Here is a 16978-nt window from a genome sequence, read left to right on the forward strand (position 1 = left end):
CGGTCCCAGCTCCTCCAGGAAACATTCTTGGATGATACCCCAGCCCACAAGCAGGGCTTCTCACTCAAGGGTCCCCCAGCCTGACCCTGCCTGTGATGTGGTTGTCCATTCTCCCATGTGAGCTAGGGTCCTGCCTGGACAGTACACTCCTGAGCACCCCCGCACACAGCAAGCCTGGCCTAGCACAGAACCCCCTTCGGGGGGCACGGGTACTGCCCACCATGTGCTATTTGGTCACCACAGTTACCTATGAGCCTGGTCCCCAGACAAGCAGGCCCCGTGGCACCAGGTGCAGGCCTCAGACTGGTTACAAGCTTCGGGTGAGGGCAGCAGGCGGCAAGGGTCAGGGGGCAAGGTCAGGGCCAGCAGGCGGCCCAAGGCCATGCCCCCAAAGCCCCCTGAGAGGTACAGACGGCCCCCTACCGCCGCCACAGCATGGGCCACGGACTCCTCCATTGGGGCCCCCACGGAGGCTGGGCCTGGGAAAAGACAGACTGTTCAGAGACTTAGGGAAGAGAGCCCCACGAAGAGGCTGGTCAGAGAGGAACACCGAGCAGGGCAATGGACTGAGGACCGCAGAGATGGACAGACGGAGAAGATACATAAGGCCAGACAGGGCAAGAGAACACAGATGGCAAGAAAAGAGAGTGAGAGACAAACAGGAAAAGGAAGTGTAAAGAATGGAATAAGGAAAGGGAGCAAGCTTTTGGAACCTAACAGAGGAGGTTGCACGTGGGGAAGGCGCCAAATGCCACTGCATCGTCAATTTCACAACTGTTCCTTTTCTTATGTGAATTTCACCTCAAGTCTGTAAAATCCTCCAGAAAAGGGGGTGTCTTGGTGGCTCAGTGGGTTAAGCCTCTGCCTTCACTCAGGTCATGATCCCAGGGTCCTGGGATCAAGCCCCGCATCAGGCTCCCTGCTCAGTGGGGAGCCTGCCTCTCCCTTTGGTGCTCCCCCTAGTTTCTTTCTCACTCTTTCTCAAAAAAATAAATGAAATCTTCTTAAAAATTTTTTTTAAAAATTTATTTCTTTATTTTCCCCTGGAGCATTTTTTTTTTTAATTTTAAGAAGATTTCATTTATTTTTTTTTAGAGAGAGTGCTTTCTCACGCTCTCTCAAAAAAAAATAAATGAAATCTTCTTAAAAATTAAACAAAAATTTTTAAAATGCTCCAGGGGAAAATAAAGAAAGAAAAAGTCACAGAGCATTTAACAAGATAGATTAAGAGCAAAAGGGAATTAGAGACCGAGGGCCAGAGAGAGAACCAAAACAGAAAAGGCCCAGAGGCGTACACAGTCACGCTGGGAAGCAAAAAAGACAAGGTCCAAGCCCCTTTCTGGCCTCTCAACAACAGACTGGAAAGAAACACCCCCACGTATAACAGGGGTGTCTCCAGAAAGTGGGATCATGAGGATTTTTTCCTTTTTATTTCACCAATTATATACAATGACTGTTATTACTTTTTTTTTTTTTAAGATTTTATTTATTTATTTGACAGAGAAGGAACACAAGCAGGGGGAGCAGTAGAGGGAGAATCAGACTCCCCATTGAGCAGGGAGCTGATCGGGGCTCTGATGCAGGGTTCGATCCCAGGACCCTCAGGGTCTCTCAGGGGTCATCTCCAGGGGTCATAACCTGAGAGTAAGGCAGATGCTTAACCGACTGAGCCACCCAGATGCCCCTATTACTACTTTTATAATCAAAACAATAAATAAACTTCCCAAGAAAAGAAAAGGAAGACAGGCATCTCTGTGGGTATTTAGATAACAGAGAGTTAAGCAGCTTTGCTGGGGGGGTCTAACGGGGCCAGAGGGACTCCGGATGAGTGGGGTCCTAGGACAGGGCCAGGGCTCCTGCGGGACATCCCGGGGGCCCGCTGGGGGGGGGCACTGGACTTACGGGTCAGGTCAGGCAGGAGCCAGGCATTGCAGTTGACCTGGTAGAGCAGAATGTCGCTGCTGAACTCATCGGGTTCTGAGCGCCCCCCAAGGACCACCATGGTGTCCCCCAGCAGGGCTGAGGCATGGAAAAGTCGGGGGCGGGGCTGTTGGGGAGACACCAGCAAAATGGCCGGTCAGAGCCCACACTCCTCTACTCACCAATCAGCCCACCCACCACCCTCCCACACCTCAGCCCCCATCAGCCCTACCCAACCCAACCTCCCTCAAATCTCAGCTCCTTCCTCCAGAAGACCTCCTTCATTCTTCAGAGCAGCCCCCAGGGCCAGCTCCCTACCTCAAACTCCTGGAACCCCCATGCCCTGTGCTGTTCCCCCAGGAACCTGACCCAGGCTGCTTGAGATGAATCCCACATTTCTCGTGTGACCTGGCCAGCTGGGCTGAGGACATCCAGGGAGTAAGGCTCAGGCCTCCCTTATAGTCCAGTCCCCAAAAGGCCTTAGAAATATGTTCGCAGATGGAACACTCAATCATCTCTAACCAGCACATCCGGGGACCACGTACTCCCACCCACTATCTCCTCTGGCCTTGAAGGCGGCCCCCACAAGAAGCATCAGTCCCAGGTTTTACAGAAGGGGAAGCTGGGAAGTGGAGGGCCACACCAACAGTGGGGCAGAGCTGGGGCAGAAGCAAGGCCTCTGACCTCCTGCTCTAGGATGCTTCCCTCCAAGTAAGTGATGGAAGAAGGGGAGATGTGGTGGGGGCACAGTTGAGTCTAGGGGACTGTAAAGGAGGGGACTAGCAGTCCAGGGTTGAGTCAGTCCCTGGGGCACTGGGTTGGGGGGGTGGCCCTTCCTGCCCTCTTGATCAAGCTGTGTATGCCTCTTTTCCTGACCTTTGCCCCCTGGGAAGGGGCCAGCAGGCTCCAGGTGCGATCGGGACAGTGCAGAGAGTAGAGCTCAGGGGATGGGGCAGCCAGCTCCACGTGGAAGCGGAAACCCCCAAACACATAGAGGGAGTCAGTGGCCTCGTGGTACACCGCAGAATGACCGTAGAGACCTGGGGAGCACAAGTGAGCAGACGGTGTGGGGAGGGCTGGTAATTAGGATTGCCCTCCCACTTTCCTAGGTTCCCCTTCTTCCTAGGCTCCCACACCAGGCAGGAGCTGCTTCGGTTCAAAAGGACCAGCACTTGCGATTCCCAGCAAGAGAAGAGGGAGAGATAGGGTGACCTGCATGTCCTGGGGGGATACAGTGAGCAAAGAAGAGAGAGGGGGAATGCCTGAGGGGCAGGGATCTAGGACCTAAGAGAGGAATGCAGAGACCCACTGTCACTGGGCAGGCGGTGGGCTGCCTCTTGTGGGAAACTGAACTTCCCAAGAGTGGGTCTGAGAACCTGGGTGGGTGTGGGGGAAAGACGGGGACATAACAAGGTCTAAGGGGCAGGGACCACAGGGTATGGCAGGGGACAGAGAGCCTCCACAAAGCCCCGGATGGCCTGGCATTCAAGGTGCTATCCCCTCCTTGTCCCCAGCCTTACCCGTAGGGGGTGTCCCGCTCTGGGCTCCGGACACCCAGGTGCCAGTCACCAGCTGGTACTCGAACAGCTGCTGGTTGAAGCCATTTTCGGGGGAGTACCCACCCACCAGGAGCAGAGACAGGCCTCGGCGGGCAGTGAGGGTGTGACCAGCCACCGCTGGCAGCTCCACGGTCTGGGGCACCTGGAGGATAAAGGGCAGAGGTCACCAAGGAGCTGGAGGTTAGGGCTCAGCTTCCAGGCGGAAACAAGACTCGGAACTCCCCACACTCCCCTTCAACTGATAAGGAGGTAGCGAGCTGCCCGAAGCTGTCAGACCCCAAGCTTCTAACTCGCCATGGTCCCAGCAGGGGTGCGGTAGGCCCCCTTGCCTTTTCTGCCTGCTCAATGTCACCGATATAGGGAGAGGGAGCCCGGTGTTCCTTTGGGAAGCCCTGGCTCTTCTGCTGTCACTGGCCACATGGGGCTGACTATACCCCCCCACCACAGCGCATGCATCCCAGCTGAGCGGACAACACTATCCCATCCACTTGGCCAAGGCTGGCTTGGAACTACAGGGTGACCCAGGACAGCCAACGAGATTCAACTCTTGGACTCACACTGGAGACCCGGTGCAGTGGGGACTGGGGGCAGGGGGGATGGGCAGACAGGAGGGTGGAGGGGGAAGCTGCATCCCCTGGGGTTGAGATGGGCAGGAGTGCTCTGGTGAGCCCTGCTAGAGATGGCTTGCGGGGGGGGGGGGGCACGCTTGGGGAAGGGAGAGGGGCTCACCTTCTCCTGCCGCCACTGCAGGGTGGTGAGGTTGAGCACCCAGAAGTCACGAGTGACACCCCCAGCTGTGAGTCCCCCCAGAAGGTACATGGCACCGCGCCCAGCAGACACGTAGGCAGCCGCGTGGAAGGAGCGGGGTGAGGGTCCCGGGCCCCCATCCTCGGCTCCCGCCAACATCTGTGTCCACCGCCGCTCGCTCACTGAGTACCTGGCACCAAGGGGCGGAAAAGGAAGCTCACCATACAGTCATCCCAGCATGACCTGGGGTCACCTCACTCCAGACATATCCCCAAATCCCCTAGGGTGCCCCTCCTTTGACAACCATCTTACATCCCTCCCCTGGGGTGGCAACCGCCCAAATAAGGGTGAGCCTCCTGTGACAGGCGTCCCAGCATCTTCTGGGTGTCTTTCACCTGTAGAGGATTTTGTTTTTGTTGCTGTTTTAATATTTTATCTACTTATTTGAGGAAAAGCGCATGACAGAGAGAGTGCACACATGAGCAGTGCGGGGGCAGAGGGAGAAGCAGACTCCCCACTGAACAGGGAGCCCCATTTGGGGCTTGATCCTAAGACCCTGGGATCATGACCTGAGCCAAAAGCAGATGCCCAACGAACTGAGCCACCTGGCGCCCCTAGAGGTTTTTGTTAACACCAGTTTTTTTGGTTTTGTTTTTTTTTTACCCCTGAGGGAACTCTTATGTGACACACGTGTCAGCATCTCCCGAGGTGACCTCCTCTCATTCAGGCATCCCCCCACCCCCTCCGGAGGCTGTCCTCACCTGTACAGGTTTCCCAGCAGCCCCTGGGGCAGGCCGAGGCCCCCAAACATCCACAAGGTGGCCTCAGGTCCCTCAACCATGGTGTGCCCCAGGCGGTGTAGGAATCGGCTGGCAGTGTCCTGGGGGCGGTGGTGGGGGACACGTGGGATCAGGCTGGGAGTCGGGGCTGAGGGGTGGTCCCAGGGATGGAGGGAAGGGGAGAACCATCCAGGAGGCGGGCAGCATGGCACCTCCATGCAGTGGCACCCACGACTCACGGCTGAGAGGCGGCTGTCCATGAGAGTCTCCCAGACCAGCTGCCCACCGTCCAGCTTTGTGCCACAGTCGGGGCCCCCAAAGCCCTCCGCACAGATGCAAACACCGAGGCTCTGGGGAATAGCAGAAGGAGGCTCAGGGGAGCCGGCGTACCACCCCCGCCCCCTGTGGCTTGCCCATTCCCCCTCATACCTGGTTACAAGTCCCTGCCCCACTGTGGGCATTACAGTTCTCAGGACACAAAGCCATGCGGCAGTGGGGGCCAGCCCAGCCCTGGGGACATCGGCAGAGGCCGGTACCAGCAGCTCCGTCCTGGGGCACACACTCCTGGGGGACCGGGCAGCTCCCAGGGCCCCCCGACCCGCAGCGGGCAGAGCCCACGGAAGCGTTGAAGCCCCACGATGAGGAGCCATTGGCCTCCCAGTGCAGCACCAGCAACCCTGTGCAGGGAGAGGGGCCAGAGGCTTGTGGCCGGGCCGGGCTCCAGAACACGACTCTATCCCCGGGGTTAGAGAGAATCTGGTGTCACCGGGCAGGGCAGCAAGGCACTCCTTATCATTTAGGATGAGTGCCATGCTTCACTGTTCCCCCACACGCTGCACACCCTCTCCCTCACCCAACCCATCAAATTCTGATCCCAATCCCATTGCCGGCAGCTCGAAACCAAGCTGGAAACCCTGCACAGCTCCCTACAGCTCAGACATAAAACTGGGTCTCCCTACAAAGAGATTAGCAGTGGGGAAGGGGGCAGGAATTAGATAGAGCATATGCATATACGACCTCATTAAAATGATGTTGGAGGGGGGCTCTAGGCCCTCTGACCTCAAGACCTCCCACTGTCCCAGCCCTAAGCACTCCAGCACAGCAGGCCCCCTTCCAGCCTCTCAGGGCCTGGGCACCCACTGCTCTTCTGGCCTGGAGAAGTCACCCCCCCACCCCCCGGCACACAAGGACCCCTTCAGACCTCCAGGAAAATATCCCTCTGCAAAAAAGCCCTCCCCAACTCCCCAGACCGGCCAGGTGGCTGCTCCTTCCCACTTCCTCTGTTCCTTAGCAGAGGTGTCCCTGTTCTGACTGTAATTTGTTCAGTGCTGTCTGTCCCCCACTGCACCCCACCCCTGCCGTGGGTCCCTGAAGGCAGGGCCTGCGTCCCCTTGTTCCCTGCTGAACCCCCCGGCACCCAGCTCAGGCATGCCTCACTGGGGGTACTCCCAACGGCTGAATGACATGAAATCGAGGGCCCCATGGTCCTAGCTGCTCCCTGGGGAGGGGGCTGGGGTGGCACGCGATCCCAAGCCGGCCAACTACCTGCCCCAGCCTTGGAGATCTCGCTCAACTACGAGGCAAACAGAAACATTTCCAATCTTGGGCGCCTCAACTGCCCCAAGTAATGAATCATTTCTATAGCAATTCGCTCAGCCGGAGCCAGTTTCCCAAACCCTCAGCACTGCCAACGCCATGAGGCCTGGTGAGTCTCAGCTGTGGTGTGTCTGGGGCACTGCGGAGTGCAGAGCAGCACCTCTGGCCCCTGCCCATGACATGGCAGGAGCACTCAGGACAGAGCCAAAGGGCCCAAGGGGCAAAATCCCTCCTGGCTGAGAACCACCAGGCTGAGAAGGGGGCAAGGGCTTTCACACACTACATTCTGTGTCCCCCAGAGACTTGTCCCGCTCAGCCCTTCTCCCCAGACAGGCAGCCCAGCCAGGGCAATCCTCTCTGCCACCCAGATGTGACAAGGGCCCGCATCAGCCAGCGAGTCAGGGGCAGAGTCAGGCTGGGCCTTGAGCCCACCTTGGGGGACAGTGTAAGGGGCAAGGGCTACGCAGCCTCGGACAGGGTCCCACTTTCCCCAGACCCCGTACCCGACAGGGCCTGCACAGTGAGGGGCCTGTCCCGCCTCTGGCCGCAGAAGGCAGCAATGAGGCTGCGGTCAGATTGCACGACGCCAGTGTCCAGGAAGCGCGGGAATCCATCAAAGGCCAGGACGTAGCTCAGCTGGAGGTGGAAGGCACAGAATGAAGGTTCAGGGGACGGTAAGGGTGAGGAAGAAGGATGTGTGGGGTCCAGGAGGAGGAGGAAGAGGAGGAGGAAGAGGAGGAGGAAGAGGAGGAGGAGGAGCTCAAGAGGGGAAGACACTCTGAGCCCAGGAAAATGGGCCGCCTGAAACTTCTGAACAGAGAGTCACACTGTGGCCACCATCCTCCTCCTGTGTTCACAGCAGACACAGCTCAGGGACCAAGCACTCTCGCACAGAGCCTCTCTCTCAACACATAGCTCCTGGCAGCCACGACCTACCGGTCAGAGTTGACCCACACAGTGCAAATACCAACCACGCCTGGACTGGGGCGTGGGAGGCCCACGAAACAGGTGATCTGGGGAACGGGAGGGTCTGGGGGCTCCGGAATGAAGGTCTTTGATCTGAAGAAGACAGCTTAAGGTTTGGAGAATAAAGGAACAGGGATGAGGGGTCAGGGTCTGTCTGCGGATTTGGACTGGGCAGGGGAGACATGGGCCTGAACCCTGGTGCCCTCGGTACTCACTGTGCAGGGGGTGCTGCTGTCGGGGGAGAAGGTGAGGGTAAGTGGGGGACACAGGGTCCCGGGGGCACAGGGCTGCAGCAACTCGGTGGCCGAGACAACCCACACACAGTAGGACAGGCCCGGCCCGGCTCTCGCTGCCCCGCCCCCTGGAGGCAGCAGCCCCCCAACCCGACGTGAGCCCAGGGCCACTGAGGACACGTTGGTGAGGAGGGCACGACCCCCACACTCCCGGAAACAGGAGCCACCAGCCCTGGGTAGATGGAGAGAGCAAGAGCGTCAGACTGGTCCCGCCCTGTCCCATCCTGTCCCTAACCCTCCCCTGGCCCTCCTGGTGGGCCCCTGGCTCACCGGGGGTCCCCGTAGTAGCCAGGGGAGCAGAGCTGGCAGTGGGCACCTTCAGTGTGGTCCTGGCAGAAGCAGAGCCCGCTGAGGTTGTCACAGTGGCCACGGCGCGGGTCTCCATGCCCATTGCACTGGCACGGCCGGCAGCCGCCCGAGCCCGTGGCATTGCCAAAGCTGCCGGGCCGGCACCGCTCGCAGCGCTCCCCCCACGTCCAGTCTGTGGAGGCCCCGGGTAGGTAGGACACGGAGTCAGGCCAAGGGCAGGAGGAGCCATACAATGCTCAGCCGATCCCTGACCCCGCACAGCTGCTCCAGACCACGGTGACCAGGGGAACCGAGACTGGGGAGGTATTGCACACCTCCAGAGGGGAGACCAAGCCCCCACCAAAGACATGGGTGGCACTGAAACCTGTGGGGTCTGGAGCAGACCATGGGGCAGGGGGAGCGCTAGCTGGGTTGGGGGACCCAGTCGCCCAGGCAGAGGAAGGACACTAGAGCCCTGAGGAGGGTCCCTGAGGCCAGCCCCGGGAGTCGGGGAGGAGGCCGCTCACCCTGGCACTCATCACAGAAGCCAGGCCCCCGCCTGCGGCAGTGGCTGTGGAAATTGCAGCCACAGTCCCGGGAGCAGCGGGGCGCAGGCGGTCCCGGGGCAGGTGTGGGCGGGGGCAGGTCCGACGTCCAGCCCAGGTCACACACGCAGATGAAGTCAGGAGGACCGCTACACACACCATGGCCACAGTCTTCCAGGCACCTGAGGGCATGGCAGGGGAAGGCAAGGCTAGCTGGGGCCGGAGTACCCAAGGCACACCCACCTCCCACCCCAGTCCACCACCTCCTCTCCACAGCAATGCCAACCCAGGCCATCGCCTGTTCTCCCCGCTGCCACACGTCCCAGACTCTGTGGGTGTCCCACGTGGTAACTCCTGTCTCTATGGTAACCACATATCCCGTCTCTATGGTAACCACATATGGTAACCACCAGGAATCTGCTCTCTGTGAAAATCCCTTTCAACTCGGTCCTCCTCCATCTCCATGGCAACGCAGAAGACTATGGCCCGCAGTCCAGGGGTGACCCATCTCCACAGTAACTAGTGTTGCACTGGGGACCCTGTCACTCTAATGAGGGGAGGGCCTAACCCACAAGGTAAAGCCCCCTGGCTCATGGGGATGCTGGTTCCCCAGGGAGGCACCCCAGCACCGCAATGGCTTCCTCCCTCCATCTACACGTGCCCCAGCCCCAGGGCGACATCTCCATGGAAACCCCTCCCCGCTCACGTGCGGTTGCAGTAGGTGACACCATCACCCTGGTAGCCTCGCTGGCAGTGACACTCGTAGCTGAGGGGTGTATTCAGGCAGCTTGCCCGCAGGTGGCACCGTGCCAGGCCCAGGCGACACTCATCCACATCGGGACAGCGGGCATACGCCCAGCGGGCAGGGAGGGCCACCGACAGCCCCAGGCCCTCCCCCACCCACAGGGAGCAGTTTCCCCCACCCAGTGGCCCTGAGAAGTCTCCCTGGAGGCAGCTGGGGGGGTGGGAAGGGGTGGGGACGGAGGAGAGGGTGGGAATGGGGAGATGATAAAGAATCGAGAGATCGAGACAGACAGAAAGGGACCAATCAGAGAGAGAGAAACAGACATATGAATATGGACAGAAAGACATAGCAAAAATGAAGGAGAGAGGGAAACCCAGAGGAGTCAGACAGGAGGAATTGTAACAAGCAAACAGGGGATGGGAGAGACACACAGGAAAATGGTTAATGGGAGAGAGAAGGAAAGACAGAAACAGAAAGACAAGGAGGAAAGATGAGAAGAAACCAGTCACAGAGACAGAGAGAGGGTGGAGATGGAGAAGAGAGAGGGAAAGGGAAGAAACAGAGACAATCGGCCGTTAGAATCAGAGCAGGAGAGAGCCCCACACCCTGCCCACACACCAGCCCTCCGGCCTTGTGGTCCCGGCCTCACCGGCCCAGCGTGGGGTTGTCCTCGTTGCCACACCAGCCACACTCGTGGCTCTGCAGACACTCGTGGCAGGTCAGGAAGCGGTCACAGCTCCGGCACCGAGGCTCCGAGTGCACACTGTGGGGCGACAGGCGTGGGTGGGGGTGTCCACGCCCTACCCCCCCCCCCGCGCCCTGCCCTTCTCTCTGTGAGCCTCACCCCCCTGCCCAGACCACACCTGTCATCCCAGCCGCGGCAGCCCCCATGCGGGTAGCGGGCCAGGTAGGCTGCGAACAAGAAACAGGTGTGCGTGGACTGGCACCAGGCGCACTGGCTGGAGTTGGCAAGACAGTCGTCACAGGTCAGGCGCCTGGGGGTGGGGAGCAGGGGCAGGGTCAAACTGTGCACCAGCTCCCCCAAGCTCCCTACATCCCCACTCCCTGGGCCCAGGTGGCTCACTGGCTGCAGAGTGGGGGACACTCCTCTGGGCTCTTCAGGGCACCCCGACTCCGGCCCCGCCGGGTGCACGCGGCATCCCCTTTGCGGCTGGTGCTCTGATGCCACTCGCAGAAGGGGTCCTGGGGAATTAAAGAAGGAGTTAGAGCCCAGCTTAGCCATCTACCTTGGGATCCATAAGCAGTTGCTTCCCTCACCTGCTCCACCCCACAAACCACCCCTCCAAGCCCCCTTCCCTCCCCCGCTGTCTGTCTCTCCAGACTTCCTCCTTCAGCCAATGGCATCCATGGGATCCACCTTCCCAGCACCCACCCCCTTTTGGGGCAACAGAACCCCTGTGTCTGGTCCAGTTGCAGCTGATGGATCCTGAAGCCCCAGAGGTAGGCAAAGGGCCACACTCCCACCCCGCTACCCTAGTCTCCCAGATGGCTCTGAGAACTGGCTCAAGACCCGACCTGAGCCGACAGAAACCTGCTTCTGGGACTTCTGCTGAGCTGGGGGAAAGAGGGGGTGGGGACAGAAAGGTGCTCTCTCTTACTTGGGACTTGGGGGAGGGGCTAAGGAGGGGGATGAAAGTCTGGGGCCCTTGTGGTTCCCTTGCCTCTCCCAAGAAGTGAACCTCCAAGGGAAGTGAGGATATAGGATGGAGAAGGTGGATGCCAAAGACGCTGTCTGAACTACACACCTAAAGACCTATCTCTGGGCTCTGGGGCCCGGGCCCATAAAGGCCCCTCCGGTAAAGAGGTGCTAACTGGGGTTTTCTCACCCTTACAACTGGGAGAGTCCTGACTGCCAGGAGCCCACTCTCTAGCCCCTCTCCTCTGCTACCCACCTGGCTCTCACCTGCAGATCAAAGACAACGGCCCACCTGTCTCCCCCCACTGTACCCAAGGGACCCCTTGGATGCCGGTGCCAATTCCAGGGGCTCACCCCCGCCCCCACCCCTGGTCGCCTAATTCGACTGCCTTGATCCTGAGACCTCCCCTCCATGGCCTGGCAGGCACCTGAGTGCAGGCATGACAGTCTCGGTGCTCCTCGCAGAGCGGGCAGAGGGCAGGCACCAGCACCAGCAGGGACCCGCCGGCCCCATCGTCCCCGCAGTGGGCCCCACTCTGGCGTAGGTGGCAGGTGGCGCTGCTCAGGCACCAGCCACAGCCCTGGTCTGCCAAGCAGCCCAGGCAGGAGGAGTAGGAGGAACAGGCTGAAGAGCGGTAGGGCTCCAGGAAGAAGAAGGAGATCTCCTGGGGGAAGGGCTCACATGAGGGTCGGGGGTCCACCCAGGGCGGGAGCTGAGGACCGGGGTAGGGGTCAGGGTTGAGCGCTGAACACTTAAGTGTTTGGAGACAAGGTCAAGAACTCAAGCATATGGAAAATCAGGATTTAGGAGGAGCAGACAAAAGGGGATCGGGGTTTGAGAGCATCCAGATGAGGGAGCGGAGCACAGAGGGCAGAAGTCAGAGCAAGAGGAGTAAGAGATATGGGCAGGGGGTCAGAATGTGAGATCAGGTTGGAGTCTGAAGGTCAGTGTCTGGAGGGCTCCAGGTGAGGCCCAGAGGTCAAGAGTCAGGGAGTAGGAGGTTAGGTCAGGAGAGTTAGAATTTGCAGCCTGGGGTTCAGAAAGCTCCGGGGGTCTGAGGCCCGGGCAGAAGTACTCACGCTGCCACCTGGCACGCCAGTCCGGTCCCACAGCAGAGTGAGTTCGCTGTGCCCAGGGCCCGCTGAGCCATTGAGCTGGCCCCGGATCTCCACTGCATACTTGTGGCCCCGGCCAGGCAGCGGGAAGAGGCGAGCAGACCCTGGGCGCTGCAGCCGCCTCGTCTCCTTCTCCTGCTGAGCCACCCAGCGCCCCACCTCCTCCTGGGTACAGGTGAGGGACAGATACGGGGGTCAGAACGTTCCAGCTGACCCAACCCCTGAAACCTCCAAGAGCCCCAAACCCACCTCACCTCCATCCTGGGAAGAGGAAGAGGGCTTCAGAGTTCCTTAGACCCCAAGAACCTCTGAGAACCCTCAACTAACCCCACTACCATCACCCATGACCTCCTTGGGGGGCGTTTGACTTGGTAACTCAGACTTTCCCCACCTTCTTCAAAATTCCTTCCCAATTCCATTCATAACTGAAAGCCCCAGGGCTCTCCCTCCACTAAGGATATGTCCCATGCCTCTGATTTCTCCCCAGTCCCTCCCTGCACCATACACCCCACCCCCCATATTTGCAACTAACAGCCCCCCGAATGGTCAGGCACCCTCACCATGTTCTCCGTGTCAGGGCCCCGGGCCATCCGAGCCACAATGTGCAGACGCTGGGCCCGGGCCCACACAGCTACATCCTCAGCCCCCGCCCCTCCGGGCCCTCCGGGCAGCAGGGGGTGGATGAAGCCACGGTAGACCAGGGACACGTCGGTCTCTGGGCTGGGCGTCAGGGTGATGGTTGTACTGCGGACGATCAAGACCTGGGCCCGCCGGGGAGGAAGATATGCGTGAGTGCCTCTCCGAGTGGCCCCGCGGTGGCCATGCCCCTCAGGCAAACATCAGAACCAGAAAAAATCAGGCACCCCAACTTCCTTCCCTCTTGCATCAAACAAGAGACCGAGGCCAGGGGCACTCGGAGTCAGGACTCCAACTTGGACAACAGATAGCACGGTCCCGGCCCCCCGCTCATCACCTCCTTCATCAAACTCCGGGACCCCAGACCTTTCAAGAGCTTCTTCCCCAACAGTCCACCTTTCCACTTTCTACCAAAGCCCTTAAGAGTCCACGCTATTTTAAAAAGTCCCTGAACTACAGGGTTCAGAGAAATTTCCAAGTTGGTGAACACAGCCCATGCCAGCCCATGCCAGCAGGGGGGTCACACCCTAGCTCCTGTGAACTCCCAGACCCTAGCTCTATATGGGGACAGAGCTCCTTTGCTCACGAACCTTCCAGACCTCACCCTATGTAACATGTTCTTGGTTATATAATAATAAACCAGCACACGAGTTTTTTAAAAAACAAAAAAAGGGAATCCAGATCCAACATTCAAAGTGACAGACATACTACATGATTTATTAGCATGCATTTTATAATCATTTTATAATTGCAAAAGAATGGAATAAGCCAAGTATTCGTCAACAAAGGACTACTTAAGGAAACTATAGCACTAGAGCTTTAGAATCTAAATGGAGTATTACAAAACTGTAAAAAAAAAAAAAAAAAAAAAATTGAGGGTGTTTCCTAAGTCCTAAGAAGCTTGCCAGGACATGTTAAAAAATAGAAGTGGCAGTGTAGTGCAACTGGAATATTACTTTTTGGGGAAGAAAAATAATAATAATTAGGGGTGCCTGGGTGGCTCAGTCGTTAAGTGTCTGCCTTCAGCTCAGGTCTGATCCCAGGGTCCCGGGATCGAGCCCCACATCGGGCTCCCTGCTTGGCGGGAAGCTTGCTTCTCCCTCTCCCATTCCCCCGTGTGTGTTCCCTCTCTCGCTCTGTCAAATAAATAAATAAAATATTTTAAAAAAAAAAGAATTAGGGGGGCCTGGGTGGCTCAGTGGGTTAAAGCCTCTGCCTTCGGCTCAGGTCATGATCCCAGGATTCTGGGATCGAGCCCCACATCGGGCTTTCTGCTCAGCAGGGAGCCTGCTTCCTCCTCTCTCTCTGCCTGCCTCTCTGCCTATTGCGATCTCTATCTGTCAAATAAATAAATAAAATCTTTAAAAAAAAAAAAGAAAAAAAAAGAATTAAATGTCACACGTGCATGTATCTGAATAAGTAGACCTACAAGGATATAAAAGAAATCCCAGATGATCTTCTGGAGAGACTCAGGTGACATCGAGTTGGGGGGATGCTGGGGACAGCTACACGACATACGAGAGTTGGCAAATCCAGAGTTAGCGGATTGCCAACGACAAATCACTAAAAGGTTAGCAGTTGCCAGGGGCCGGGGGAGAGGGGGAACAGAGAGGGATTACTTAATGGATCTGGAGTTTCTTTATGGGGTAACAAGCATGTTCTGGAACTAGGTGATGATCTCACAATACTGTGAGCGTGCTTCATGTTGCTGATGGTAAATTTTATGTGATGTGTGTTTTAGCACAATTAAAAAAACTCTTATGATGGGGCACCTGGGTGGCTCAATTAAAAAAACTCTTATGAGGTCAATAAGGAAGATCAAACCCTTGAATGTAAAGGCTTATTAGGCAACCACAAGATTGGTATAGAACCATTTGAAAAATGAGGGGCGCCTGGGTGGCTCAGTGGGTTAAGCCGCTGCCTTCGGCTCGGGTCATGATCTCAGGGTCCTGGGATCGAGCCCCGCATCGGGCTCTCTGCTCAGCAGGGAGCCTGCTTCCCTCTCTCTCTCTCTGCCTGCCTCTCCATCTATTTGTGATCTCTCTCTGTCAAATAAATAAATAAAATCTTTAAAAAAAAAAAAAAAGAAAGAAAAATGAAAACCCCAGGACCACATACTGGGCCCCATCCCCCGGCTCCCCACCTTGTCAGGCTGGGAGGCATTGGGCGGCTGCTGGAAAGTGAGCAGATGCAGGCCAGGCAGGAAGCTCTGGGTGACGCAGGCCTCCAGGGATGTGACGAAGACAGGCACAGGCCCCCACCAGCCCACAGTGCCCGAGATCTGCTCCCCTCGGCAGCGGGCCTGCTCTGTGAGGACAGGAGGAGGGCAGGAATGGCGGTCAGTGTGGGGTGCTACACTGCTCCCTCCCACACCGCCCTTGCATACTCACCAGGCCGGGGGAGGCAGCTTTCATTATGCACACACCAGCCCAGGGCGCCGGGCCCCCGGGGAGGAGCTGTGGGGCTGCTGAAGGCCAGGCAGGCCTGGCAGTCACCCAGAAGGCGGCCCAGGCCCAGGCAGCTGGCAGCTGGACACTGCAGGGAAGGGAGGGGACAGGGGTTACTGTCCACGGGGGCTTCACGGGGACCTGGGAAGTGCTGCAGGTTCAGGAGTCACGGGGTAGAAAGCGGCAGGCAATCGGAGAAGGGAACTGAAAATGAACTGGAATGAGACAGATGGAGAGGACAGGACCTAGGGGCTCTGCAGGCAGGGTCGTTAAGTTCAAAAGGATCAGGAGGGGCCAGAGGTTCAGGGGTCAGAGGTCAGGAGTGCCAAGCTTCCCGTGAAAACAAGCCTCCCAAATGGAAGAAAGTCCTTCTCTACTGGGTTTCGACAGAGGGAGACACTGAGGGTCGAGTCTCCGTGCGAGGAGAAAGAGCACTGGGATGGTCACTCACAGCCCCAGAGGGAGTCCCAGGAGGTGGTGCAGCTTGGCAGGCCCCCTGACACCAGCTGCACTCAGGGTCTCGGGAGCAGACGCTGTGGTCCGTGTACATGGAGCAATAGTCTAAGTGGTACTGCAGAGACACAGGGGGCGGGGGGGGGGGCGCTCCTCAGATGGGAGCCTGCTCCCTCATGCCCACCTTGATGATCCCAGGGAACCCCAACTGCTTGACACCTTAAGGACCCCTATGCACTCTGTCCTCAGCCCCAGGGACCCCCCAGTCCTTCTCCCAGGCACCCACCCCAACTTGCTCCCTCCTCCCTGGGAACCATGCCTCCTTCCCGTCCCCCCCCACCCCAACCAGCCACCCTCTCCCTATCACCCCAGTGCTCACGTCCGGAGCAGGCGCCTGGAACACAAAGGGAGGCACCTTGTAGGCCATCAAGTCCCCACGGGGCCGGCCACTGTACCCCCCAGCCACCAACAGGACGCTGCCACCAAGCACAGCTGCTACATGTGAGTACCGCCCACTGGGAGGCGCTGCTCGGCCTAGAATACAGACACCCCCCCAACCCAAGGACATGAGACTCCAGCCAGTCTCCCAAGCTCATGGCTCCCTTGCCCGGAGGACTGTCCCGACTTTCTCATGCCCCAGTCCAGCCCCCGACTTCCTGCTTCAACTGAACATGTCCCCACACCATTGCACGGGACACCTTTTAATGACAGGGCCTGATCTTCGTTGTCAGAAAAACCTGGCTTCCATTCCTAGGTCTACCACTTACTTGGGTTCAAATCACGGGTCCAACTACCTGTGTGGCACTGAGCAAGAGATGCAACTTCTCTTTATCTTGGTTTCCTCCTCTAGACATGGACCATCTTTCTGCCCTCGGGGAGCCATGAGGCAAGGCCACCAGACTCTTACCTGGTTTTGTCTGGCACCAGCCTCCCATCCTGGGACAGCCTTTGATCATCCTCTGGAAAACCACCCTCTCCCATCACAGTCCACAGGTCGAGTTGAGCTAACCCAGCCTCTAGCAGCACTGGGGTGTAGCCCAGGCCCGTCATGTCAGGGACTCATTCAGGAATAGGACCCGATTCCTACGATTTTGGGGGAAAAGGCATGTGCTTCCTCCCTCTGGGCCTTTTAAAGGGGTAGTATATAGGCCCAGGGCTGCTGGTGACCATTTGCAAAAGACAAACCTGCCACAGACTGAAGCGAACTTGAATGAGAACCAGCTGATGCCAA

General features: G+C 58.1%; 1 protein-coding gene across 5 annotated transcripts in view; it reads right to left on the minus strand.

Moving 5' to 3' along the window:
* Nucleotides 1-16978, minus strand: part of MEGF8 (multiple EGF like domains 8) — a 37627-nt gene that overhangs the window by 9340 nt on the left and 11309 nt on the right. For 4 of the 5 annotated variants that reach the window (XM_047709831.1, XM_047709830.1, XM_047709834.1 and 1 more), the window contains 23 exons: nt 16127-16281; nt 15746-15865; nt 15238-15382; nt 14991-15154; nt 12772-12972; nt 12176-12376; nt 11524-11760; nt 10523-10641; nt 10302-10433; nt 10088-10201; nt 9400-9648; nt 8676-8875; nt 8131-8341; nt 7783-8032; nt 7105-7237; nt 5435-5682; nt 5245-5355; nt 4988-5106; nt 4209-4416; nt 3441-3621; nt 2797-2960; nt 1903-2047; nt 248-479 (listed from right to left, as the gene is read on the minus strand). In XM_047709831.1, the coding sequence (XP_047565787.1) occupies nt 248-479; nt 1903-2047; nt 2797-2960; nt 3441-3621; nt 4209-4416; nt 4988-5106; nt 5245-5355; nt 5435-5682; nt 7105-7237; nt 7783-8032; nt 8131-8341; nt 8676-8875; nt 9400-9648; nt 10088-10201; nt 10302-10433; nt 10523-10641; nt 11524-11760; nt 12176-12376; nt 12772-12972; nt 14991-15154; nt 15238-15382; nt 15746-15865; nt 16127-16281 (4039 nt within the window). The remainder of the gene's footprint in view (nt 1-247; nt 480-1902; nt 2048-2796; nt 2961-3440; nt 3622-4208; nt 4417-4987; nt 5107-5244; nt 5356-5434; nt 5683-7104; nt 7238-7782; nt 8033-8130; nt 8342-8675; nt 8876-9399; nt 9649-10087; nt 10202-10301; nt 10434-10522; nt 10642-11523; nt 11761-12175; nt 12377-12771; nt 12973-14990; nt 15155-15237; nt 15383-15745; nt 15866-16126; nt 16282-16978) is intronic. The other variant, XM_047709833.1, reaches the window with a different exon arrangement.

Source organism: Lutra lutra, chromosome 17 (genome assembly GCF_902655055.1).
Source record: "Lutra lutra chromosome 17, mLutLut1.2, whole genome shotgun sequence".
Classification (NCBI taxonomy): Eukaryota; Metazoa; Chordata; class Mammalia; order Carnivora; family Mustelidae; genus Lutra; species Lutra lutra.